Source organism: Nilaparvata lugens, chromosome 8 (assembly GCF_014356525.2).
Source record: "Nilaparvata lugens isolate BPH chromosome 8, ASM1435652v1, whole genome shotgun sequence".
Classification (NCBI taxonomy): domain Eukaryota; kingdom Metazoa; phylum Arthropoda; class Insecta; order Hemiptera; family Delphacidae; genus Nilaparvata; species Nilaparvata lugens.
The window spans coordinates 37,564,702-37,592,681 of NC_052511.1; the positions used below are offsets into that span (position 1 = coordinate 37,564,702).

The following is a 27,980-nucleotide window of genomic DNA, read 5'->3' on the forward strand; positions in this document are numbered from 1 at the left end:
TACAACAACAATAGTAGTTCACAACTGACTGGCAGGATGTGCACTCGACCAGTAAACAGGTCTAACCCAATTAACTGTAGCGCACCGGTAATGGGTCACGTGACCCACATATGTGTCACGTCTGTTAACAGCTGATAGCTAAATACCGATTGACACACCGATAATAAATATTGTCACCGATGTTCACTTTGTTGGTAAGGGCTACTCGTTTTTACATAAGAATTAAACATCAAAGTACCCTGTTTTAAACTTAAATATTTTTTATTTTGAATTGAATTGTTGCCTTTTGTTTGAGTGTAGGAGGGTGAAGTTAGAGCGAAGCTGGCCCTTACACTTTATTTAATTCTAGGAGGGTGAAGCCACCCCTCTTACACTTAGGGCCGTTTGCACAGTTACAGTTTAAACTAAATTTCATTTTAAACAGGATTAAATCCGTATCAAGTCTTGTTTGTTATAATGTGGTACATTTTGAGTTTAAGCCACCAGCTGATTAAATTCCGTTAAAGCTTTGACTGTGCAAACGGCCCTAAAACCTCCAATACAATACTGATTCACAAGCTAAAACAATATATTATCACGAACTACATAAACAAATGAAAATTTATTGTGAGAAGCAAAATAAAGTTGAAAACATAGTATTAGTTTTTAATTATTGATGTTACCCTTGTTATATTATGCAGTAGATCTGCAGTCACTGTTGGTGCAGTATTTCTGGATTTATCAATGAAATGATGGGAGAACTCCAAATAACTGTAGTGTGATTAACTTCAAGCTGTCATGATTGGTTAAATGAGCAAATATTTCCCCAAAAATTGGAAAATGGAAAGCATTCATGTTATTTATAATACTTATTAGGATATATTTTAAAGTGAATCACACAGCCGTTAAAAATTATTCACTTGGAACTAAGAAACATTATTCACAAGTAGGGTACCTACCTTATGTTTAATTGTTTTCTAATTTCTGTTCATATAATTTTGAAACTAGATGTACTTATCATCTCTAGTGAATATTGTACATCTAAAAATATAATGTAATGCAGGCTACAGGATGGAATTGAACAATGCAGATATGAATCATCACCTTATGCACAAATTAAAGCTATGTTTTAGAATTTATATATATTATAAGCCACGTAGTACGGTAATGATTAATTCGAAATTTCAGCAACTATCAGAATTGATTAGAATAATATAATAATTAATTAAGTTACTCGTAAATATTGAAAAGTATGGTCTTAAAAGCAAATTTAAAAATTCATGTTCTTGGACTCAGAGGACCTTTAAACGTATAGAAAACTTGAAATTGGGGTACCTTAATTTTTCTGAAAAGCAATACTTTCATTAGGTACCTGTAGTAGGGCAAGGAAAGTAAAAAAATGGAAAAGTATAAGAAATTACACAAATTTCCAAAAAACATGGCTTTTACCTATAAGCTATTTAATGTGTTTTAGAGATGATTGCTAAGAACTGTAGAAGAGACAAACTGGAAAGATTTTATCTATTCCCATAGAAGAGTAAGAATAATATTAATCCAAACATATCGACATCTCAAGCAAGATGCAAGATGTTTTAATTTCAAATCATTCATGTTTAGATTGAACAAATAACAAATATAAAACCTTATTCAAATGTATGTATGTATTATAAATACATATTTCTAATTGACATGTGATTTGATAACTTTGGATTTCAAAACTAACACAAAACGATAAGGACTTTGAAACGCTATCTAACTTTTCGGCTATCCTTGAAGAATGTTTAGAAAAGAACCACCATAGATGAACGTAGATTTGAATGATAAGAAGAACTACCTATGAACTTGAAATGCACAACAGAATTTAAATAACCACACCGGCACTGGAATATTCAATTAGTACCGTCCGTACGAAATGTAATTTTAGAAAAATGAGACCTTCTTTCCAAGCTTCTGCTCTAAAAGCTTTACTCCTTATATAAGAAGCAAAATGATTTTCAAATGATGGAAGTTCAAAGAGAGTTACCTATGCAAATTATTAAAGAAGTTGAAAGTTTGTTATTCAATACGATACGTTTGAACAGTGCCAACGGTACCGTAAAAGGTAAGGTTACAACCTGATTTCAGTTTTTCATTGATGTAGTTAAGGTCCAATACAAGTGATTAGAAAATGAGAGGAATGATATTTTGTAAACCACAAAGCTGAAAGACAAATTGCATTGCAAAAATAAAGAATACGTTCCTAAATAAGTTAGAAACCGATGCGCTGATTGAGTTAACAGCACATAGGTTAGGAGAGTTTAGTTACCGATCAGCTGCTGCAACAAGTGAAAATACCAAGAAATTAACTGGAAAAACTCACCTTTTCTTGAGAACCGCTTACTTTTATGATGCACACAACATGAGCTTTTTACTTGTGCGTGGGTAATAGGAACTGCGAGTGTGAGTTATGAGACTTCACTTACTCACTCTTATATCTTTAATACCTTCTGCTTCATCCATTACCCACACTTGTGAAATCAGTGGCATCAAAAACTTCAATTTCAATATGTGTAATCACACATCAACTATACTGATGACAAATAAATACAGTGACCACTCTTAATAAAAGTTCAAATCACTCATAAATTCATTCACGTTATTTATATTATGTCTTGTCACAAAGCAGCTTTCTGACAGTTCTCTTGAAGGCACCCTCATTCAACTGCTTCACAACAGGATGCCACTTGTTAAAGAGTTTCGGGGCAGGAATTCTATGACTGGCCTGTGATTTTTGGTGGCGACTCTTGGGGGGCACCCAACAGTTCACGGTTCCTGGTGTTGTGGTAGTGAATGTCACTACCAGGAGCCAGAATATGCTGTGTCCTCTTGACATATGCACCAAGCGCTGAAGGATGTGATGGCTGTGGACCGTCAGCACACCAAGTCGAGCAAATAAGGGCTTGCAGTGGGAAAGAAGGTTGCTGCCTGTTAAGATTCTCACCTCTTTTAACCTAGCGCCGCAGTGCAGGATGGTTTCTCACAGCTTGGCGTTGTCATTCGAGATGGGTGTCTGGCTTGGAAGTGTTTCGGCCGCATTGCAAGATGACTGTTAACGGTTGCCAGAAGATCAACAGCTGGATTTTTTTCGTTATTTTTCGTGATAGAGAAATTCTGATTGCAGATTCGTTCTCAGCGACCCCAAGTTTAGCCTAAAGGCTCAGAATGTCAACAATGTTTTTAAATAATTAAAAATCATCATGAAAAGTCATTAATATGGTAGTACACCACGTTTCTGGGTGACTGTTTACTGGTGACTGGAGTTATTATTGACACACAAAAATCAAAATAATCGTGAGAAAGAAAACTGCTGATGAACGCGAATAAGACCACCACTCCATTGTTCTATTGTCTCGACTGCTTGGCTGAGCCTGGCTGGAGGGATCAAATAACCGACTGTTTTGATTTTTTGTCTGTCCGCTAGGCAAAACTACGCCGACCATTGCTGGGTGGAGGATGTTACCGCAGCCGCTCGCATTCCCACCAATGCTGCTATTATTTGCTGTCTCAGCGCCTAGTCCAATTCAGCCAAGCAACCAGCCTGCACTGCGGCGCTAGGTTTACAGCCTCAGGACATCAGCATCGCCCCTGCTGAGTGGCCCCACAGGAGCAATCCATAGGTCATGTGGCAAAAGAAGAGAGTATGGCACATCATTACAAGATACTTCTCAGTCACCAGACCCTCATCCTGAGAAGCAGGAAGCATATGCAAGGATGAGTCGGTTGTATATGACTCTCCCAGCTGAGTTTGCAGTCCAAGACAAGACTTAGCAGCTTCACTGGATTCTCAGTCATGCAGTTCTCGTGACAAGCTGCAGATGATCCTTTGTGTCTTGTCCTCATTCAGCTGGAATTGATCAGCCAGGAACCACTAAGTGGTGGATCAAAGATGCTCTGCAGATGCTTCCAAAATTAGGCATTGTTTTCTCAAATGGTATTGACCAATGTTGACCAACTGTCAGTTTCCCACTTTGTCAATATGTTCTACAAAGTTGTATGACTGTTTCTTGGTGGCAGGTTCTTATAGAAAGGTCCCAGCCTAAATATATATTTTGAGTCAACAATGGACCAAAGAACTTATAATAATACTTACTTGAGCTGGGACTGACTTTATGATATGCTCATCTCATAACTTGAGAGTGTCACAGTAGCTACCTAGTAATGGCTAAAAATTACCTGCTGGAGTATCCAACTGGGAGAGTGTTACCTAGCTAAAAACTTTCAAGCATATTTCGGATGAAATAAGGAATCTTCCATCTGCTAGGCAAGTGAGTCAATATCTTCAAGTGTAGTATCCTATTCCAATTATCGCTATTGGATGAAATAGTATTGGGAAATGGAAGAAAATAATTTTCTAATTTGAGATATCAAATCTACAACTGGCAGGTCTCATGCAAAGCAACATATATAGAGTATTCAGACTCAGACCACTATGGAATGAAAAAATGTGCATTCACACAGAATCTGTGGAATATTTTGAGTTTTGCTCAGCACATCCACCTATTTTCAAGCCTGTTCAGGCTATATCATTCTTTGTGGTTCAGCTGTTTGCCAGGAACAGCAGCTTATCAATGGAGGAGAAGACAATATTTCCCTATTCTTTCCATTGCAGACACCTCACACACTTTGACTATTATAAACACTATGGAACACTATGGTCCACTTCCTAATGCCAGATCATTTTTTAACAATGTAAAAATATTATTATATTATCAATCATCAAAAATATATTTTATCTCAATCATAAAAATTCATTATTCAGGTACCATTATTTTCCTTAACAAATGAAATATCATTGATAATTTTAAACAATAATAAACAGTTATATTACAATATACAAGTATCAGATATCCTTTACAGAAGGCAAATAATTACTAACACTGTTGAACCTTGTTGTCCTTATCCTCTTCAATGTAATTATAACGCAAATCTCACTATAAAGTATAAACAATGATTCTGAGTAGTTCTCTTTCATAATGTACAGAACGACAAGCTGGAACAGAAGAACCGTCTCACCCTAACAATATACTACATTGTCGTAGACCTAGTATACTCTTTCATGAAGAGGAAAACAGCTGATCAGAGATCAAGTAGCCATGTTTGTCAAAGTCATTTTTAATCTGGATTGTTTTTTCTGTGGGTTTTTTTGTGTCTAGTCTCCAGATCAGGAAGTTTCATGTTGTGAAGTAATTTTGATAATAAAATGACTCTGCTCATCTACTTAATCGGAATGTGAACTATATAATTCAGTGCTATCTGATTTCAAGTGGTTTTTGTGAATACTTGTGTGTATCTCATAGGAACACTATTGGTAATGGAATTAGCCGTCATACTCTAACCTCTACATTCTTGTTTGTTTTGATACCACATTTATGATCTCAGTGTGTTAATATATTCATATTTTAATCTTATATTTTCATGATGAACCATTCTAATGAATCGCTACCTGATAATCAAAAAGAACGTAAAGGATTGGATGGTGCAATTGCTTCGCATTACGCCATGCAAGTTGCCCTTCAAACCATGAAGGAAAGATGTCAACTTCTGCAACAGAGATTGTCCTCCGTAGAAGAAGACAATCTTCGACTTCGAATTGAGTGCCAGAACAACAATCGAGATAAGACTGATGTACCACAACATTCTAACCATAAAAAGTATGAAGAACAGATTACGCAGCTTGTACGTGAGAAGTCGCAACTTCAAAATCGAATTTCTATGGTTGCTAAGGAAAATAATAAACTGTGGACTAGGCTTTCAAAACTCACTGAAGCAAATCAGTCTTTGGGAGACCACATGTCTAAAATATCGGATACACTTAATAAGCACCCAATTGGAGAAAGTTCTATTCTCATTGATTCCAGTCAAAAATTGCAGAAAGATGATTCAGGTGAGCAGAATTTAAAAATCAAATATAAACCATGAGACATTCAAAATCCTAAAATATTAATTAATTTATTATATTCCATATATGATAAATTATTCAGTCTCAACTCACATAATAATCGTAGGTACCACTTTCCTAATTCAGTGATTTAGTAGTCTCCCTCCATGACCAGCACTTGCTAGATAGATTACGACAAAATTTAAAAACTGAGATCGAGATAAGAGGTCAGTCATAGATCTAGAAAACATTGTAGGTATTGCCTCTTCATCCCTGGAGTAGCCTACAGTGCCGGACTTACAAGCCTCTTACGAAGTGCCCTCTCAAAGATTTTTTCCTCCTGCTCATAGAAATAAACCGGCAACCTGTTAAAAATCTCAAGTGCACGGACAGGGACGCTGTCCTCTTATGCGATCGAGTCAGTCTGGCTGACTGTTATCTGATAAAAATCAATATATTTCCTCCTCCTTGTGTTGTAGCTGTGTACATGTCCTCTTTGCTGAAAGCTATGTTGGTCTCTTCTCAACACTAACAGCGAACTAAACCGATACTGACTGTATACTGTCATAATCTTCAATCTCCTAAGATTGGTGTACAGTGTTCCAGACGAGGTGATGATCCGGGGTACCTTCTTTTGTAGAAACAGGACTTTGTGCCTGCACAATGCCATAATTGATATGGGTGTGGAAGAGGCCAAGGTATACTGTAACCAGGTACTGCAATGAAACAGGCCCTCTCAGCTTGCACATGAGATATGTGACTCTTGACAGTCAATTAAAGATGATGTCAATATGCTGCTTCCATGTCAATTAAATTCAATTATTCTTACGCCTGTGACCAGTGTATATAGCCATAGAGAAATAATAGCGTAAGTAGACATCCCATGGTATAGGGCGTTTATGTCGCAACTTTTACTGTTATCTCAAGCCGATTACTGTTGATTATTGTCGAATTTCACTGTTTTGTTGGGGTGAGAGTGTATGAACGGCACAATATGAGAGATTACCAGTGTCACGCAGCTTCACGGGAAAGAATTACATGAACTAGCGGCTTGAGATAACAGTAAAAGCTGCGACATAAACGCCCTATACCATGGGATATCTACTTATGCTATTGTTTCTCTATGATATAGCCTACTAGATAGACATTTATTTATACATTGCTAGATACAATATCATTCTCAACTGTGAATGATTGGGAAAGGAACAACAGGCATTGTTGATTAATAAAACACAAAAGTTCAAATATTTGAAATTTTCTCAAGATGGCCGATCAAAGAGACTGACGAAGTTTACAATCTCATGTCAATGTGGCATCCATCATAAATCCAAGCAGTTGAAACAAATCAACACGGCATTCCCCGAAAATTGGTTGATTCTACCTTAGAGTGCAGAGTAGATTTTGTGTCTTCCTTTCGTGCAATGCAAGTTTGTTCACCCGGAACCAATCACTGGCAAACTCCAACAGTCGTCAGACCTGTGTTTTGCCACATCAGCATCCCCTTCCCAGGCAAGTAGGGTTGTGTCATCTGCAAATAGAAGAGCACTTCCATCCAACCTGAGGTTTCGTAAATGAAAATGAGGAGGAGGAGGAGAAGTCCCAGGATAGAATGATGGATCCCAGATACATGGTTAGATCCCAGATACATAGGTAGATCCCAGATACATGGATAGATTCCAGATACATATTTAGATCCCAGATACATAGTTAGATCTCAGATACATGTATAGATCCCAGGATAGTCCTCCGTCCAATATATGCTGAAACCTCTTGATTTAATTATCATTTGATTTGAGGAACATTGATTAAGCATTCCAGAAATTTCATCCACAACAGACTATACATATATCTGTCTATATCATTGCCGTCCTAAATAAAATTTTATCCTAAATAAAATTGAATCAACCAGCAGCTTTTCATTTGAGAAAAATCTTATGAGTTATATTTGGAAATAAAATTACAGCTCTCTTTATAAAAAAGAGCTCAACAAACTCAAAAGTCTATATTTGCGTATTCTTATCTTCAAGTGAGATAGAGAGAGGCAGACACTCAATCTGAATTAGGAATTAGATAAGAAATACATTATTACTGCAGTGTTGGTTGTTAGGATTTAAAATCAGTGAATAAAAATGAGACGCATATTCTCATTCTGCTTATCGTTCTAAAGCAATAAAAGTATCAGAGAAACATTAAAGTTTGTTGTTCGAATTTTCAACCTATTAACATAGAAATGACTGGGAAAATATTTTATTGTAATACAGTATTATAAAAACCTCAAAATCAAATACATTTTTTGTATCAGCCAATTTTGAGAGTCAATCTAATAAATGTTTTGCATCTCTAAATTTATCTTCCCTGAACAAAACTTACTCCAGATTAACTAACTGGAAACTAACTCCATATTACCTCCAATAATCAGTATTAGAATTATACAGTTTTCAATATAAAACTTTCAAGAATATTGTTTTTATTCACACTTTTGTTATTTTTTCAGTCGAAACAGAGGAGAGTCTAGAAGAGATTTCGCTGAAAATAATCGATGGCATCAAAAAAGAAAAAGAAGAACTCGAACATCAATGTAAACAGGTAAAACTCATCTTTAACATTTTCGTGAGAAACACACAATACAATGCTGATTTCAACAGTATTTTCAAAAGTACTATTGAAATCCAGATCTTGAGTTGAGTCAATACTTCAGTATATACAATATACAGTACTTCCTATATAAAAGGTCCTGGTTGAGTTTAAATTCAATAGTGTTTAAACCTAAATCTGGTAGCAACCTGTGCTGTTACATCTTGAATGTTTTTACATTTTCAAAATTATCAATGTTTTATGTTATATTTATAATAGATAGTTCATAATTATTTAATCTTAAGGTGCGTACAGACTTTTTCTCTGCTCCACAATCGAACGTCACTCGAACAGATCGATTGATGATCGACCGGGGAACAAGAGTGGAACGCAAGAAGAGCTAACATCTCCCGTAACGTTCATGATCGGAGCGAGGGCGTAGCGTGTTGGAGGCGCGTATATCTGTACGCACCTTTATACTCATTTTGCTCAACCGATGGAGCGATGAAATGGAGGATGGTCTCCGTGGGAGTAATGGCATGGAGAAACATGAAAACATGTTTAATGTTTTTCCAACATGAAAACATGAATGTGACCGTGTTGTGTCCTTGTAGGGCTCTTGTGCGAGAGGCCAAAGTTCACATCGAGCTGTAATGCCAGAAGAAGAAGACTAAATAATTTGGATTAACTAGACATCTGTAAGATTTGATGGGGAAACAGCTAATAGTAAATTATTTTTCGACGGTTGTTTTTAATGCTTCTGTAGACGATAATAATTATTTAGGTTATAGAGAATCATTATTGATAGAATTGACAGGAATTGATAGAAGTTTTTAATGCGATTGATATTGATGACTCCAAAGAAATTTTGGAACTGAGATAAAATTTGGCAAAAAGCGAATAATTTAAATTTCTGGGATGATAGAGGATTTTTTTAACGGTTTTGCTTAAGTAAAGCAATTATTGTCAATTTAGTATTTGATTAAATAAACCACTTGATAGAAAATAAGACAATTTTTATCAGTGGTCTTTGATTAGAAAACATGTTCTTAATAACGCATAACTGAGATATTTTGCTTTCGAGAGATTTCTAATAAACGAGGAAGACCGTAGTAGATTTAAGTAGATTTTAATAAAAAAATAAGGTTTTTATCTTTCATTCTAGATTATATTATTTGATGCCAACTAAATATAAGTTTGTATCTAATAGTAATATAGCGTTTCATTTTTTGAAAAATTTCTTGATCGCTTTTCACTTTTATTACCGTACAGCTTACAGCTCTGTGGATTTTGAACCAGGGAATAGTAGCTACATAACCTCAATTTACTGATAGTTTTTAAACAAATAGCAAATTTCCTTTAAAAATTACCCTTCCTGATATTATAACCAACTAACGCTATTACCTATTACCAACTTAACGCTAAACTAGTTTAACTTAAACAGGTAGTAAATTCACTGAGAAAACCTATTAAAGTTTAAACTTGCAGATTAACTTAAACTCGATTAACTTAATCGAGTTTAGCAATCTATACTGTGCAAACGGCCCTTAGTGTCCCCCAAGAGTAATGACTGGAATTCCAATAGAAATAATCATGCTACAGCCAGATTCAAACATACTGCAAACTTTCAACTTTCTAATGCAATAATTTTAAATTTCGTAACACCCCCTGAATTAATTTCAGATGTCATGCTCCAAAGAATTTAAATTCTCTAGCATTTTGTGAATTGCTTTCAATTTCATATGTATTTAGTACATTAAAGAAAATGCAGTCATTAGGTTATTTCAGAGTCCCTGAAAATGATCAGTTACGACCTGAAAACTCTGACACCAGTCATGAGCCATCCAGGGCACTCGATAATAATACATTATTTTTCTTTAATACATTCATACAATATGCATTTAGATTACATACATACCGTATGAAATTTGATTGTAATGTTCTATTAAGTTTTTTGACGCATTTTGTGAAATTGTTTCAGATGTTTTATGATAGTTTTTGAGGAATTTTGTGAAATTGTTTAAGATGTTTTTTGATAATTTTTGACGCATTTTGTGAAATTGATTCAGATGTTTTATGATAGTTTTTTGACGCATTATGTGAAATATCGGGGACCGAGATTCGCTCTGGAGTACAAAAGCATAAAAAATTTTATCACGAAAGAAGAAATTATAATAACATTCATAGTTAATACAGAAATGTTCTATCTAATCACAGTAAATTGAGATTAAATCCCAGAGGATTGAAAAAATTTCCCTCACAAAGCCCGGTTGCACAAAAGCCGGTTAAATCCTGATTAATTTCACGTGAAGACCATTTCAAAAAGATGGATCTACTGGAATTAATCAGGATTGAAAATAACCCGGATTTTCTGCAACCGGCACTACGTACCTGATTGAATGATTACAGGAATTCAACAGCTGAGTCATAATTTTGACACAGTCCCACACACATGAACTCGCTCACTTACTTCCATCATCAACAGACGACGAAATAATTATTATCAGCTGTTTTTCCAAGGATGAATAATAATTATCCTTTTAATGTCCTTCAGAGAGTTTTCCCAGGGATGAGACCTAGTGCAAACGAATTTTTATATTATAAACGTACTATGTTCTGGATTTCGTGAGAATCGTTAGAGCCGTTTTCGAGATCCTTTAAACATAAATAACCAGATATAAAAATAACCAGATATATAAATACATAAATTGCTCGTTTAATATAATAGGCATGTTCATCCGTTTTCGAGATCCGGTGAAATACAAACATCCAAACATATAAACAGAAATTGCTCGTTTAATAGTGTAATATATTTGTTTCAGATGGCAGAACTGAAGACGGAGACCGGCGTTAGCATTGGAGAGTGCGAGTTTGCTCTGAACGGGGGTGCGATGGAGGGCGTGGAAGAGGGGGGTGAGGCGGTCACTGATGAGCTGCGACTGTTGAGAGAGAAAATGCGACTCGATTTGGCCACGCTCAGGGACCAGCAGACTGAGCTCAGGGCGGCTCTCAAGCTCATAGGTAAGCTCAATTTCAGGAGTCGCATGAACAACAAAACACTAGAATATTTTAGTTCCTCAGAGTCTTTGAAAGGCGCTATCGCAAGTTCACTTTGATTCACTTGTGACACTTGGATACAACTCTAATGCCCGGTTTCATCAAGCTGTGTACAGACTAAGTGAGTGATCACATTGGATGCATATATGTGCAAGTGCACGCTTGGTTATGCATGATCAAGCACGGATATGTGTAACAAAATGTGGAAAGAACAATAGGAACTCTCACACTGAACGCTTGAACTTGCTGGTGCATTCAGTGTGAGCTGCTACATGCAAGTCACAACGCCTTTCTATGACTCTTTCCAGATTTTGTTTCTCATCTGCGCGTTTGGTCATGCATGATCTCACGTACACTTACTTGCACTTAAATGTGCATCCAATGTGATCATACCCTAAGTCTGAACACAGCTTATCGTATAATGTCGACGAAGACATTATTGATTCAAAACTAAAAATATTGTAATAATTATTTACTTGATGATTTATGAAAGTTATCATAAACTAGTTAAAACGTCTTCTTCTTATTGTGCCTGTCCGCTACGAACGTGGGCGATCAACATGGCGATTTTCACTTTATCCACGGCAATACGAAATATTTCTATGGAGCTTTTTCCACGCCAGGATCTGATCTGGTTTAGTCTTCTACTTGGGCCCCTCTTTCCAAAAATCTTTCCTTGGAGAATCACCTGTAATAGAGAGTATCTTACGTCGTTTCTCATGTCTACATGTCCCAGATACTGGATCTTTTTGCATTTGATGATGGTGATTATCTCAATGTCTTTCCCCATTCTCCTTAGAACCTCAATGTTTGTCACGCGATCAGTCCACGGTCTCCTCAGAATCCTTCTGTATGCCCACATCTCGAATGAAACAAGTCTTTTACTAATGGCTTCATTCAGAGTTCAGGACTCTGCACCATATAATAGGACTGTAAACACATAACATCTGAGCATTTCTATCTTTGTTTCTAGGGAGAAATTCTTGCTCTTGAAGATGGAGCCCATTCTATTGAAAGCTGATCTGGCCTTTCCTATTCTTGATTTTATTTCCTCAGTAATAACCCATTCTTCATTTATTATGGTTCCCAGGTAGCTATACTTCTTTACTCTTTCCACTGGTGCTTGATTGATATATAGGTGATCTCCATTTATGTTATTCTTGCTCATAATCATTACTTGCCGTTATTTTGTCCATCATGAATTGCAAATCTTCTAAATTATCAGAGAAAACGATCGTGTCATCTGCATAACGGATATTATTGAGTCTCATTCCGTTAATCAATATTCCTTTCTCAATTTCATCCAAAGCCTCACTGAAAATTTTTTCTGAGTACAAATTGAATATGATGTGTGATAATATACAATATCTCACTCCTCGCATTATTTCAATTTGCCTTGTATGCTCATTCTCAATTCTCAAATTCGCTGATTGGTTCCAGTAAAGATTTCCAATTATCCTCAAATCTTTATCATCAATGCCCGCATCTTTCAGAATATACATCATTTTATCATGTTGTACCCTATCAAAAGCTTTTTGATAGTCGATAAGACATGCATAAATATCACAGTTAACGTCCCTGCATCTCTGGAACAACACTTGTACTGCAAACAAAGCTTCCTGTGTCCCTACAGCATTTATGAAGCCAAATTGGTTAGATGATATCTGTTTTTCACATATTCTATAGATTCTCCTGTGAATGATCTTTAGGAATAGTTTAAGAAAATGACTCATCAAGCTTATGGTGCAATATTCCTCACAAATCTTTGCTCCTGTCTTTTTAGGAAGAGCAATAAACTCAGACTCCAGCCAATGTTCTGGAATGTTTCCACAATTATAGATATTATTGAACACTTGTGTTAGGACAGAACTAATATTACTAGGATATTATATATACCTATACCTATACCTAATATTTCCTATATATTATTAGGTCAGTCTAATATTACTATCACTTGGAATTTTTAAGAACTCTGCTTAAGTTGAGTTAAAACTTAACAGTGCGTAATTTTTAAATAATTGAAGAATGTCTGAAGAATTGTAATGATAGGAGAGGAACTCTGTTTTGTGTATTTGCTTTCATTGTATTGTTTTTTGATTTATGAATAAATCTATCTTTTTGTAAAGCTTTTTTGTATTTTGTTTTTGGCAAATAAAAATTCATTCATTCACTTTTATTTGCACTCTCGTCCATATTTTCATATTTACTGTGAATAGTCAAAAAATGTTGTGGTAAATTAATAATAAATTTCGAAAGCGTACTTGAGAATTTTCATCTCATTCTATGATCTCTAACGATTGGGTTCTGATCAAGCTGATCAAAAGTCGTTTTTCTCGAAATTCTCTGTAGTGTTGTAACCTCTATTCTAATGAAACCACGATGTCTTCTCAGGCGAAAAACGGTGCAAAAAATGCGCCGACCGCGAGAAGAAGGAGAAGGAGGCCGAGGAGAGTCGATCGAAGGTAATCGACAATACCGACTCACGGCGAAGCCTTCTAGATATGGACGACTTGCAACGTCAGCTGGCAGAAGTGGCAGAACCGCCGTGCGATGGCATGCCTCATCGCATGCCTCATGGCTTGCAAGATGGCATGCCACAAGAGGGCGAAGTCAGCTGTGAGGAGCGTATCTGTCCTATGTGCGCTCAGTACTATGCGGCTGACGTTCCTTTCGACCAATTCAACGATCATGTGTTGGGCCATTTCAGAGATATCAGCGAGCAAGACACTGAGCCCGATTCGATTATTAATCGGTTTGAGGTGAGTTGAAGCAGTTTTATTAATAATTTATGAGTTTTTAAGTTTGTGGTCACTTCAGAGTTTTTGTAACACGATAACTAGTGGTACCTAATATGAATGATGTGTGGCCCATTCAATGCGAAAATTTAGAGGATGGCACACTTGGACACGTGCTTCAAATGTATATGGTAATTGGCGATACGGGCTGAAATATTACAGTCCTATTGAATGCTATATTATACATCTGGCCAAATTTAATTAAATGTTTTTTATGTCTGTCTCACCCTGTTATGTTTGGATTTGTCTTAAATCTACTTTTCCGGAGAGTGGTTGAATTGAATTGATTTATTGTATCACAAAAATCAGATTTATGTAACATCAGTAAATGTACTAATTTAAAGAAGATTATATCTATGTTTATACTATTTCACAAAATAATTGAAACTGTACTCACATGGACCTGTCGGTCTGTTCGTGAGTAAGAGTTCGCATACGTATATAAAAATTTAATTCACACAGATAACTCTTCTAAGATAAGAATTATATCATTTCAAGCATTATTTGATTGGGAGTCCGATCTCACTAGGTGTCAAATCTACAAACCCGTTGAAACTAATCCGAAAAACAAAACAATTATATACTGCGTCTTATACATCATACATTACAATATACGGAGGTTATTGGAAGATGATTGCTACTATCGAAGGCTTCAGTTTTTCGAAACCAGACGAAGTAAAGATGAGGATTTGTTTTCAAGAATAATTTGTAGTGATTAGGCATGTTTCAAATTGCTTTTTATAGCTCAAGGTTCGTATCACACCGTTACACACCAGGCTAGGACACTAGTGAGACACCAAAGGTGTTAGTGTGTAAGAGTAGCAATGCGCTTTAATGAGCAACCTGTGATGCTTCTCGGACAACAATGGTGTCCTGAGTGTAATAGGTGCTTCTTATTGCACCTGTCCAATGCCCCATTATTGGCTCGAAAACTGGCGTTCTAGTGTAACGAGCCGACGTAGTGTAGATCTAATAAATCAAATTCATGTGTATTTTCAAATTTTCTGATTCTTTCATTAATATCAGCTCTGTTTTAAATATTTTGATTTTTATAAATAATTCCTTACATTCCTTCAATTCAATAATTACAAGTTTTCTTTAGTACCTATCTTCCAATTATGACAGCTCTTCTTCTCTCTTCCAGTTTCTTTGATATCTCCACTCTTCATCAATGCCTATTTTGTACTACGTTACTACAACTATGTTTAATTAATATACAGTATTGAAAGAATAAGACGTTGATGTTGTAAATACCACTTTTATTTATTCGAAAATTAATTCATCTTACCATTAATTCGTGTTATCATGAAACCTGGTTCTGTAAGATGAATTAATTTTCGAATAAATAAAAGTGGTATTTACAACATCAACGTCTTATTCTTTCAAATTGTGGAGAAATACCACTACATCTCATACCATACAATCATATTAATATACAGTACTTACTAAACATTTGCATATTGGTTTTGCAAACATGATTGCATATTCTACAACTTACTTGATAAGTCATGATCATTTGGAACAAATTGTGTGTCTAAACTAGTGTAAATTAGAAGTGAAATATAAGAAACTTAGAAAATTTCTTTAATGAAATATTCATTCTATGAAATTTTCTCCTAAATATCGAGTAACTCTATGACTAATTTTAATTGTTTTTCAACTATAAATTGATAATTTTATTGTTGCATGTCACTTAGACTTTCATTAAACACATAGCGCTAACTAATGATTTGGGCCATTCTATACATACACTGTTCTTCATTATTTACATGGACCTTCATAAAATATAATAGGTCGAATATAAAAATGTATGTATAGTTGAATTGTATTTGGAATAAATTTTATTGATATTTTCAGGTTTTACCGGAATTTCTAGGTAGCGCATCAACCCCCCGATAGTGCCTCAATATTCAATAATATTATTTCAGTCAGTTATTGAAAAAACGTTACTAATATTATCATGACAACAACGATTTTGTGTTATGTATAAACACATTTCACGAGAATTATTTGTTATTACAATTGCGCATTTATACTACTTACTATAAAACAAAATTTATTTTTGTATGGAATTCACAATTACAGTACTTAGATTCATCAAGTATTTTATTAAGAAATAAGAATATTTACAACGTTATCAACGGGTTTTAGTAGATTTCAGCATAGAGAAACAATAGCGTAGGTAGATATCCCATGGTATAGGGCGTTTATGTCGCAACTTTTACTGTAATCTCAAGCCGATTATTGTCGATTTTTACTGTTTTGTCCGGGTAAGAGTGTATGAACAATAAGAGTGACTACCAGCGTCATAAAGCTTCACAGGAAAGAATTACGTGGACTATCAGCTTGAGATAACAGTAAAAGTTGCGACATAAACGCCCTATACCATGGGATAACTACTTATGCTATTGTTTCTCTATGATTTCAGCAACCGTATGAAAACTTTCGAATAAACTTTGAATTATTGTGATAAAAGAAACGCCGTTTGTTTCAGATTACTTCTCATCTAGATTTTAGTTTAGTATCTTCTTTTTTATATCATGGTTAATGGCAGTAGGAGGTACCTTATAACTTACTAGATTCTTAGCAATAAAAGGTAAATTTTAAGTACATATTTGATGTTAAGTGAAGACTGATGTGTTACAAATGTATTGAGGAATGTTAAAGATGAGTAAGGAACCCTTTATAGTTGAATAAAATATAACATAGGTGCTGATAATCGATTACGTTATAATTATAGTCAACTTTGTTACTTTCCTTGCCTTACTATCGTAAATTTAACCCTACTTTCATATCCCTTTTTTTCAATTACAATTCATGTACTAGTAGCTTAATCATTCTTATTTTGAATTCTAGAAACATATCATATCATTGATATCTTATCCTTGCTAACTGTATGATCATTATAGCTGTAAAATTATTCAAATCAATCTTTCATTTTGCAATTCTCAAACTTCAAATCGTAACAATCATTGATATTTCATCAATGCTAAACATAAAATCATAAGAGTATTAAAGTTGTTTCTAATTTTCGTTTTATATTGCATTTATTAAATTAGAATCATATCAATCATACATTGATATCATGTATCTCATTCATGTCATACTACTTAGAATCATGAGAGCATTACGATCAATTTCAGTTGTATCAGAGACAAATGATACAAGTATCAAACGGAAACTTATAGTTGTACTCAAGATAGTATTTAGGCAGATACACTTGAATTTTTAAATGTTTTCGATTAAATTCTAGAACTCGAAAGATTAATATTTATTAGTAATGAAAATGATTAAGTTGAGTTCAGTCCTGTTATTCTTCTCTGAGATTAACAGTAGAGATGAAAGTACTAGTAGGCAAGGTAGTAGTTCAATTATCCTCATTTTGTATTTCTCAAACTACGTAAAAATCACATCTTATCATAGATATTTTTATCCAATAAGTCAATCTGTTTGGCTTAGGCTGTGGGATTTTGGCAATATAGTTTGATGAGTATCATTTGGAAGCGAGAACAAAGATAGAATAAGAAGATTTTGTTATATTAATGTAGCCTACATACAATTAGTATGTTCATACAATTTGATGGTGTGTGAAACATTATAATTTAATATGAAAGAAGTTGATTTTATAGGTAGGCTAAAGGAAGAGCAGAACATACTATTATCATCTAAGTAATGATAGTAAAGTACGTGTTCTTGGAAAAATAGTTTTTGAAAAATCAATTTTTCAAAAATATTGCGCGGATTAATATCTTCTTTTTCTATGCCACCATTGTTTTCTATGCCTATAGTATTGGATAAACATCATTATTAGTGTTGTCATTACTATTATTACAAGTGTATATAATAATTAGTAGTCAATGTTTTATGTAGTCTATGTATTATTTGTGTAAAACTTCATGAAATTATTGGAAGGTGTTTAGTGTTATTGAAATCGAGCTTATATATTGTTGTTTAATCAAAATTATATTTTTCACATTAACGTTGACTTCTTATAGAATATAGAAACAACCCAATCCTGAAATAAAGTACAGTATTTTTAAACTTCGACTTTATTAACAATTCTTGACATTCTTCCCAAAACTATCGAATCCCTATCCCACATAATTTCATTATTATGTATCTTAATTATGTTTTCTCATATATTAGTCTAATCTTCATCAATCATGAAACCCCTAGGTATGGAATTATAGAATTCTGACCACAGATCTATTCTGTTGCAGGACTTTATGTTCGCAGCCTCTTGAAATGATGAATAGATAACCAGAATCAACTATTTGAAAACTGCAAGAATTTGAAAAGAAATTAATTCACGTCCATGAAGAAGCCTTCACTCCTGTTATATTTCCAGTAAAGATTCTCTTATTCCAGTTTTGTATCCTTTTTAATTGTCAATTTAATGTTATTTATGTTACTCTTTCAAGTTTTATTATTTACAATATTCCTTAAAAGCTATCAACTCAATATTCACTGTAGCCTACTTTAAAACTTATCAAATCTATTAGAAATTATTGATTTCTCAAAAGATTTGTTTCATTAAATAATTAAAACATTCTTTTGATTAGTGTATTGTTAAGTTTTGAAACGTAATGAATGTTCCATATAAATGTGTTTAATAACGAGGAGAATATATGTTATATCATAGCTTATAGTAAGTTGTAGAAAAATAGTCAATTTTTCACAAATAAACACTTTGAGATTTATCAAATTTTATTTCAATACATTACAAAATAATAATCTTTTACACAAACTAACCTATTTATTGTACAATACTTAGTTACTAGAATTAAAACTGAGTTGTATGGATTTCGATCAAGATGTTATGTGATTGGATATCAGCCTTGATTAAAATGAAGTTCAATCAAAGTGTGATCAGAGATCAACCTTGATCAGCGTTTGAGGAACTGGGATACTCATCAGTTCATTAATAAAATAGTAAACTTGGAAGCCAGTCCAAAATTTCATCTAGGAAATTGTGTGACCATGAATATAGACCAATACTATCTTCATACTGAATAGTTTCTTTAGAAATTCCTGTTCAGAAAACTATCATTTTCGTACATAGAATATCTTAAAAACTGTCTAAAAATTATTGTTGCACTACTCTTGTGTTAGCTCAAGTTCTATCGAATTTACGCTTATAGTTAAAAAAACTATCTTGTTGAGCTGCATTCAATCTCAGAGAGTTGATTTCTTACTCAAAAATTAATTTTTCAAATAATGATATAAGAAAAAGTTGTTTCGATAACACCACGGTGTGATTAACAACAATTAATTATTGTTTCTATTTTCTGTGCTAATACTGAGGTAACTAACTCATAATCACACAGGTATTCACTGTTTACAAAATACTAGATTTTAATTTAAAATGTTACTTCAAATTCTCCGATTGAAATGAAAATCTTACTAAGTCGAATATCCTTAAACCTCACCTTACAAACACATCAAAAGTCACTCGCGAGTATTTTACAGATAAACGTTGACCTCACGTTAAAAACACATCAAAAGTCACTCGCGTATTTTACAGATAAACGTCAATTAATCAAAGAGTAGTTCAGTTGAGCTAGAATTCCACACAACAGTGACTGTGAAAATATAATTCCCATAAGTTATGATGGTATTATTCATACTTACTCGGCCGGGCTGAGTGTGAATAGTCCAATTAGAACTTGTGGGATTTATATTTTCACAATGAGGGATTTATATTTTCACAATCATTTGGAAGTGAGAATCGACATTTATCAAGAGTGGTATTGTACTTGTTACTTCACATAATTCCACAATTGAAATGACAATCTTACTGAGTAGTTTATCCTGAATCTCATCCTAAAAATAATCAACAGTCTCTCACTTCATATATTTCATAGAAAGATATTATTCAAACACAAAGTTTTACCCCTCTTATGAGTGCCGGAACAGAATATTACCATTTTTACTTCAAAACCCAAAACTGAAATGAGAATCTTATGGAATTGTACACCCGAAAACCTTGCCCTACAAATAATAATTAGCAGACTGTCAATTCATATTTTATAGAAAACCATGATTTCATCCCCCCCATTACGAGTGCCAGATCAGACACACTTTTTACTTCAATAACCACAACTGAAATGAAAATTTTACCAAGTTTTACAAACGTAAACCTTACCCTACAATCAACAGTCTCTCACTTAATATCTTATTGAAAACCTTGTTTTCACAACAGAATTGTGACCATTTTTACTTGAAAACCCACAACTGAAATGAGAATCTTATGAAGTTGTACACCCGAAAACCTTATCCAACAAACAACAGTCTGCCAATTTATATTTTATAGAAAAACATGATTCAAGTCAACCCCCCCCCCCCCCCCCTATTACGAGTGCCAGATCAGACCACTACCTCCGTAAACCTCTGTTTACGGAGGTAGTGATCAGACACCCTTTTTACTTGAATAAGCACAACAAATGAAAATTTTACCAAGTTTTACAAAAGTAAACCTTACCCTACAAACAATCAACAGTCCCTCACTTGATATCTTATTAAAAACCTTGTTTTGACAACAGAATTGTGACCATTTTTACTTGAAAAACCACAACTGAAATGAAAATCTTACCAAGTTCTACAAACGTAAACCTTACCCTACAAACAATCAACAGTCTCTCACTTAATATCTTATTAAAAACCACAGTTTCATGACATGGAAGTTCACTTTTTGCGTGTGCTGGAACGCTTCTTAGGCTTGGGATTGCAGTATTTGGCGGTGAGACTTTCTAGCAGACTGTCCATTTGAGATTCGCGCTGTTTTCTGCGTTCAAGCAGCGCGTTTTCGAGACTGCCGTTCAATTCGGCAACAGCGCTTGACGAGCGACGCTTGCGCTGCTTCTCGTGTTGCGCCTCTAGTCTGGCTGCTTCCTGGGCTTCTCTCTCCCACTAGAACAAAATAAATTATAATCAATAATAGTAAAATATAGGATAAATGGAATAAAAAAGAGTATGACAAAAATTGTAAATGAAAAGTTGAAGATAAACTACGATGAAAACATGTGATTTTTACTTGAGATAGGTTCAAAACATAGTGGAGCAAAAAAGTAGAGTGTATCAGGAAAGTTAGCTGAAAATAATGCATGTATTCCTATCTGGAATCAAGATTCCAGAGCTTACGAGAAACAATACTTACCAGAGCATATTGTTTCTGGAGAAACAAGACTTTCCAGGGCTTATTGGAGCGGCGTAGGTTGGGTAGAAGGAAGCAGATACATCTATATACATGCATTATTCAAGGCAACAGTGACCCGACTATTTAAAAAAAAATGTAGAATGACTGCCTTTATTTTCCCTATAGAACAAAGTTAGGGCGCAGTCAGCCCTCTCTTAAACTCGACTCTCAACCTATATACATAGGCCATAAACTCACTACCAATCTAACAAAGTTCAACAGCATCTAGAGCTTGTTTGGATAATTCTAATCCTCAACGTTTTACCAAACTGACAAAATTTGATAAAACCCTGGTACGGCAAATCAGTCCTAGTTAGTGATATCTCCAGTGGTGTTATTTAGAGGTCAGTGCTTCTATTAGCTCTGTTGGGTGATATTCACTCGATCAAGATCTCAGTTGATCAAGAATCAGACCGGGTAGGCAATTTCAGTACATTTCCTGTTGCTCTCAGAAAGTCCAGTGGATTTAGTAACATACATTTTATTCTAAAATTATAAAAGTCTCAATACCAGCATATTGTCATGAAAAACTAACCCCTAAACTTTAATTAACACATCCTTCGACCTTTGAATAACTTCTTCCTAACCCATCCTCACTAAACCCTAACCATAGTGAGGTCCACGTTATAATGGCAGTGTTTGATTAGCAATGGTATTGCTATCCTTGTCTAACATTCCACAAAGCGGATAGCGCTATCTCTTTCTCGTTTTTCTCTGATACCAGATCGGCTTTTAACAATGTAGAATTAATAATTAATTAACAAAATATTTCATCTTAAGCATGAAAATTCATTATTGAGAAATATAATTTCTTGCTTAATATAATATAATTGATTATTTCAAACGAAAATGAACAGTTAATATTACATCGATAAACCAGCATCAGCTACCGTCTATAGAAGGCATTAACAAGACTGAGGATCGGCAACGTTGTTCTCCTATCTTTCTCCACTCCCATTATAACGTGGACCTCACTATAGTGTGCAACGATGTAGCTCACTGTGTATCAGCTACGGAAACTTCATCATTTTCTCAACTCCCCATTTGCTTCAGTATCTAGAGTAATCTACCTATTCAAAATAGGTACAGTACTTGATGAAGTGAGATATTGATTAACTGGTATCCTCCCCCTAGCTAGTGTAATCTTCAGTTATGTTATTTAGGTATCAGTGATATCTCCAGGTGTTATTTAGAGATTAATGCTATATCCAGTGGTTTTATTTAAAGATCAGTGTAATCTCCAGAGGTGTTATTTAGAGATAGTTCTTATCTCCAGAAGAGTTATTTAGGTATCAATGTTATTTATTACCAGTTGCGATCTAAATCTCATATTTCAATTAGTCCTGTATTAACATACCCGTTTCCTGCGACGCTCCTTCTTCTTGGGTGACTCGTTGTTCCACTCGGGGAACTCGGGCAGGTCTCCGCTGGCGATGAGCCCGTCTATGATCTGCCTGAGGCGGGGCTCCTCCTCTGTGTGAGTGAACGGCACCGCCTCCAGGATGTGGTCCATGTCACCCTGACGCGACATGTAGGCGCGCTTCAGGTCGGCCGTCTCCTCGTCCGAACCTAGCAAACATCAATCATTAAAACATCAGGTTAATGCATTACTGAAAAACAATAATATTTATGAAAAACTACTCCAATTGAGAGGCTTGTGTTCAACACAGCAGCGACGGCTGCTTGGTCCCTCTAAGGTCCGATTCCTAGGACAAGTATTAAATATATTGGAACAACACATCTATAGGTTTAATGGTTCTTTATATTTCATAAGTGTACTACATATCGGGCCTTAGAAACTCACATAGTTATAGATGGATCACTCACGAGAAAGACCGGTTAGTAGATGACTATAGTGAGGTCCACGTTATAATGACAAAATTTGATTAACTTTGATGTTGCTATCCTTGTCTATCATGCGACAAAGCAGGTAGTACTATCCTTTTCTAGCTCTGCAACGATGTCAAATCTGTTTTTGACAATGGAGAAATATAATTAATTAAGGCAGAGGACAGGCAACGCTGTTGTTATATCTTTATCCACTGCCATTATAAAGTGGACCTCACTATAGTGTCAAGTTGTACTAATCTGTGGCACATGCGACAGATTTATTTATTTATTCAACTTCCAACGTGTTTGCAAGAAACAGAGCGCAGGCGCAGTAATCTGTTGCTACTCAAGCCGTTGCAATTTCAACAATTTCCTTGGAACTAAACCATCTACAAGCTACCATCTCGTATACATCTCGTATAGATTCACTTCTCTAAATAATTGATGCTAATCGTACATTTCATAAGACAAAAATAGTTCAACTAATGACTGCAGATGAGTACAGAACATAGAGTTTCAGGAAGTGTGTTGTAACTCACTTTCTGTAAAACAAATGAAATCAAATTGAAGTTTATTGTTAAATCAGCAATAAAATATTATAAACGACACCAAAAAAGCAACTTATAAGTAACTTTGTTGTAGTTCAGACACTGTGTTAATTGTAAATATTTGAAAAAAACACTTAGTTTTCTTGGAGTATTGAGAAATTCATTTCATTCCTGACGAGGAGCTTCATCAGCCTCTTAAAGTAATATAACAAGTAATATAGTAATATAATATCTCTCTTCCTCCTTGCCTTTTTCCCATTATTTGTGGTCGGCTCTCCTTGATCCAAGTCTCCAGTTCGAACGATCCTGGGTCGTCTGATTTGTCAAGTCCAACTGCTTCATATAGTAATATAATATATAACTTGTTATATGGTAATATCTACAAGTGTAACACAGTGTCTGAACTACAACAAAGTTATTATATAGTGTTTTGTCATGGAAAAAATCATCAATTTATAAGTAATATAATAACACAATTACAAGAGCTTAAAAGCGGGTATTGAACATGATAGATCTTAAGTGTACCTACACAACTATTATATATCTAGCTCTTCTTTCAACTACGGTGGAGATTTGGCAGTATATAGTCCAATTATCAAAAATCTGGTTTGGCGCACTTACACAACTTTCCTTGCCGTTATGAAAATTGATCAACTGACGCTAGTGTTCCCGCGCAACTCAAGTCTACTATTTAAAGATCTAAGCCAGCTGGTGACAGGACAATAACGCTGCAGACACACGAGATCTGCTATCTCTTCATAGTGAATGATTTAATAGAATCAACAGTTGCCAACAGTTCAAACTGTATCTGAAGCCTGATAATTGGGAATCTAAAATCAAACTTTGCATAGATGGGGCGCAGCTCCTGAAATTTTTACAGATATGGGACTTGTGGTAGGTGATAGAGCTTATCAAAGACTTTTTTAGGTATAAATTTGATCAAAATCGTTGGAGACGTTTTCGAGAAAATCGCGAAAAACCCTGTTTTTGACAAGAATTTCGCCATTTTAGCCGCCATCTTGAATTGCATTCGATCGAAATTGTTCGTGTCGGATCCTTACAGTGTAAGGACCTTAAGTTCCAAATTTCAAGTTATTCCGTTAATTGGGACATGAGATATCGTGTACACAGACGCACATACACTCATACACACACATACAGACCAATACCCAAAAACCAATTTTTTTTGGACTTGGGGGACCTTGAAACGTATAGAAATTGAGGTACCTTAATTTTTTTCGGACAGCAATACTTTCCTTACCTATGGTAATAGGGCAAGGAAAGTAAAAATCCAGAGACAATATCTTACTTTATTTAGAAGAAAGATAAATAATTATATGGAAACATTAGTACATTTAGAATATGACCAACCTTTGTATTTTTTCTCGTAACTGTTGATTTCTTCGATTGTAATTTCCCTGAACAGGCTTCTCCAGTACGCACCCCAATCCTTGGTTTCCATATCGTCTGAATCATCATCTTCTTCCCATTTACCTGAAAAAACATATCACAAAATTATACAACCTCACCAACAATCAATTCTATGAAACTGAATAATCTTTATAATTATCTAGTCAATTAATAATCCTATTCAAGATTACATTGCATAGAGCTATTGAAGGATTAGACAGGGGAAATATTTTCCACCGAATGTATCAGGTATGTGCATATGCGGACGATGTAACAATAATTGCAAGCAGGAAAGATGTCCTACAGGAAACGTATTTGTTGCTAGAAAGAGAGGCGAATAAGATTGGCTTGATAGTGAATGAAAGTAAAACGAGGCATATGAAAATATCAGGAGTCAAGCAAGAAGAGTTCCACAATACCTCCGAATTGGAAATAAAATCTTTCAAGGTGTAAGGAACTTCAGCAACTTGGGGGTTGAACTGAATAACGAGAACAAGATGGGTTACAGCATAAAGCAAAGAGTATTGGCGGGAAATAGAGCATATTTCAGTAACGTGAAACTTTTGAAGAATAGGCTCATATGTAGAAACACGAAACTTAAACTATATGAGAGCCTAATTCGACCTGTTGTTACGTACGACTGTGAATCTTGGACGTTAACAAAAGAAGACAAAAACCATTTATGCGTTTTTTCAAAGGAGAATCCTATAAAAGATTTATGGCCCAGCTGAAGATTAGATTAGATTTCTTTATTTATGTATGTTACAATATTTACTGGCTTATACACTAATTTACATTAAATGACGATAATGCTAGTTATTCAACGAATTTCACAAAGTATAAATAATTAATCAATGAGAATAAATATGCAATTAGAATAACGATAATATAATAATATGATGTAACTTCATAAATCGGCGGTGTTTCAACAAATAATTGTCGATTCTTTTAGAAGGACATAAAATATCCTTTCCATCAACACACGACCGGGTCGTGGAGGAGAAGAACTAATTCAGAGCTCGAGGCATTGATAAAAGACAGAAATATTGTAAAATTTATAAAGGAACAGCGGCTTAGATGGTTTGGACATATCTGTAGAATGAATGAGAACAGAATGCCTAAAATAATATCAAGGAGAGGCTACATTCAAGAAGAAAGATAGGAAGGCCGAGAATAAGGTAGGAAGATGAAGTGAGAGACGATCTCCAAAAAATGGGATATAGAGGATGGAGACAATTAACAGAGGACCGAGAAGCGTGGAGAGCTGTAGTGGAGGCGGCCAAAGCTCATTAGTGCTGAAAAAAGTCAATTAATAATTTATTGAATTATATTAATGAGTAATGGTTGAATAATTGATAATAGCATAAATTAACAAGTTAACTAATAATGATTGACATCATGGGCTGATTCTAAGTATTCTCAACAAAATGAGTTGCATATTTTTAATTGTATTTTAAGAAAGAATCTATAGAATTAAATACCTACAATATTTGCACATAGCTTACCAGTACTATTGTAGACAGCTCGCTTTTCAGAGTCACTAAGAATAGAGTGAATTTTTCCCAGAACTTTGAAACGTTCTGTTGCATCAAGCTTCTCGTCATCCTTCACTCGATCAGGATGGACTTGCAGAGACAGTTTGTGATAGGCTTTACGAACTGAAAAATGAATAAAATGGTTAGGCTAATTAAGAAAACTGTTTCCCTATATCCTAGTAGTAACCATAAATTAAAGAATATGATAAAGAGCATTGAAAAATTGGATAGTGTGAGCAAAGGTGACAATCTTCATTTACACATAGTACCAGGGACAAAATATTTTTCAAAATATCTTTACTCTCAATGATAGTACATTTAGGCCCGGTTGCACAAAAGCCTGTCTAATTTTCGTCATGACTTAACGCTTTGAGAACCAATCAGATTATTTTTTAAAAGGAGTTTTCTCTGATTGGTTCTTGTAGCATTTAATCGCAGTTAAAATTTGAGAGGCTTTTGTGCAACCGTGCCTTACACTTAAAATGCTATACATTCACTAAAGCAGGTATAAAAATCTGATGTCATAGGTGACGTACTTCTAAAATCTGTTTATTACTTTAAATCATTATAGCAATTATACTTTTAAAAAGAAAATATTTTTATAACATTTAAAACGTATAATTAACTAATTAAAAGCCAAAAATTGGTCAAATCATGATAGACGTAGTGACAAGTTAGATGTTAGGTAAGGTAACTTAGATAACAAAATGTTACTCAATTTATTGCTTTTATGCTATATACAAATATATATCTAGAAAGATAAAAATTAAAAGAAAAATTGAATGTGATTTTAATATTTAATATGCTTAAATAAAATTAAATTATGAATCAAGAACAAACAAGTAGTTTGGGATAACCTAATTCTCACCTTCTTTCTCTGATGCAGTTCTAGAGATTTGTAGAATCTCGTAGAAATCACGACATTTGAAGAATTTTTCACACAATTCTGTCAAGTTAGGCATTTTACTAGAATTTCAACAATTAATTATAATAAAAAATAAATCAAATCCTTTGTCTGTTACTGTAGTCTGTGTTGAGTGTGTTCTCACTGTTCTGGTTCTTCTGGATCTGGAACTGGATCGCGCGCTAAAATTCGACGACCGGGTAAATTTTCTGAGATCATAGATGAGGTAAGCAAAT

At 34.6% G+C, this 27,980-nt stretch overlaps 2 protein-coding genes across 4 annotated transcripts; one reads left to right on the forward strand and one right to left on the reverse strand.

Moving 5' to 3' along the window:
- Nucleotides 1-5,088: 5,088 nt before the first annotated feature.
- On the forward strand, nt 5,089-19,022 carry LOC111052044 (protein spindle-F). Of its 3 annotated transcripts, none has more exons than XM_022338661.2 (5): nt 5,089-5,902; nt 8,391-8,482; nt 11,293-11,491; nt 13,919-14,286; nt 18,543-19,022. In XM_022338661.2, exons 1-5 carry the CDS (start codon nt 5,434-5,436, stop codon nt 18,564-18,566), a joined length of 1,152 nt encoding a protein of 383 aa, XP_022194353.2. In that variant the 5' UTR covers nt 5,089-5,433; the 3' UTR covers nt 18,567-19,022. The 3 variants fall into 3 exon arrangements, with proteins under 3 accessions (XP_022194353.2, XP_022194352.2, XP_022194354.2); XM_022338660.2 differs by lacking the exon at nt 18,543-19,022 and adding an exon at nt 16,180-18,363; XM_022338662.2 differs by lacking the exon at nt 18,543-19,022 and having other exon boundaries at nt 13,919-14,295.
- Nucleotides 19,012-27,956, reverse strand: LOC111052045 (dnaJ homolog subfamily C member 9). Its single transcript, XM_022338663.2, has 5 exons — nt 27,709-27,956; nt 26,811-26,963; nt 25,267-25,389; nt 22,875-23,086; nt 19,012-21,231 (listed from the first exon to the last, which is right to left on the reverse strand). The coding sequence occupies exons 1-5, from the start codon at nt 27,800-27,802 to the stop codon at nt 21,007-21,009; spliced, it is 807 nt and encodes a 268-aa protein (XP_022194355.2). The 5' UTR covers nt 27,803-27,956; the 3' UTR covers nt 19,012-21,006.
- Nucleotides 27,957-27,980: the final 24 nt, after the last annotated feature.

Coding starts and splice junctions, on each gene's coding strand:
- LOC111052045 (XM_022338663.2), bottom strand. CDS start 27,802: ATGCCTAACTTGACAGAATTGTGTGAAAAATTCTTCAAATGTCGTGAT. Junction 25,390..26,810: donor AGCTGTCTACAATAGTACTG/GTAAGCTATGTG, acceptor ATGTTTTTTCAG/GTAAATGGGAAGAAGATGAT. Junction 21,232..22,874: donor AGGAGCGTCGCAGGAAACGG/GTATGTTAATAC, acceptor ATTTTGTTCTAG/TGGGAGAGAGAAGCCCAGGA.
- LOC111052044 (XM_022338660.2), top strand. CDS start 5,434: ATGATGAACCATTCTAATGAATCGCTACCTGATAATCAAAAAGAACGT. Junction 5,903..8,390: donor ATTGCAGAAAGATGATTCAG/GTGAGCAGAATT, acceptor TTATTTTTTCAG/TCGAAACAGAGGAGAGTCTA. Junction 8,483..11,292: donor TCGAACATCAATGTAAACAG/GTAAAACTCATC, acceptor TATTTGTTTCAG/ATGGCAGAACTGAAGACGGA.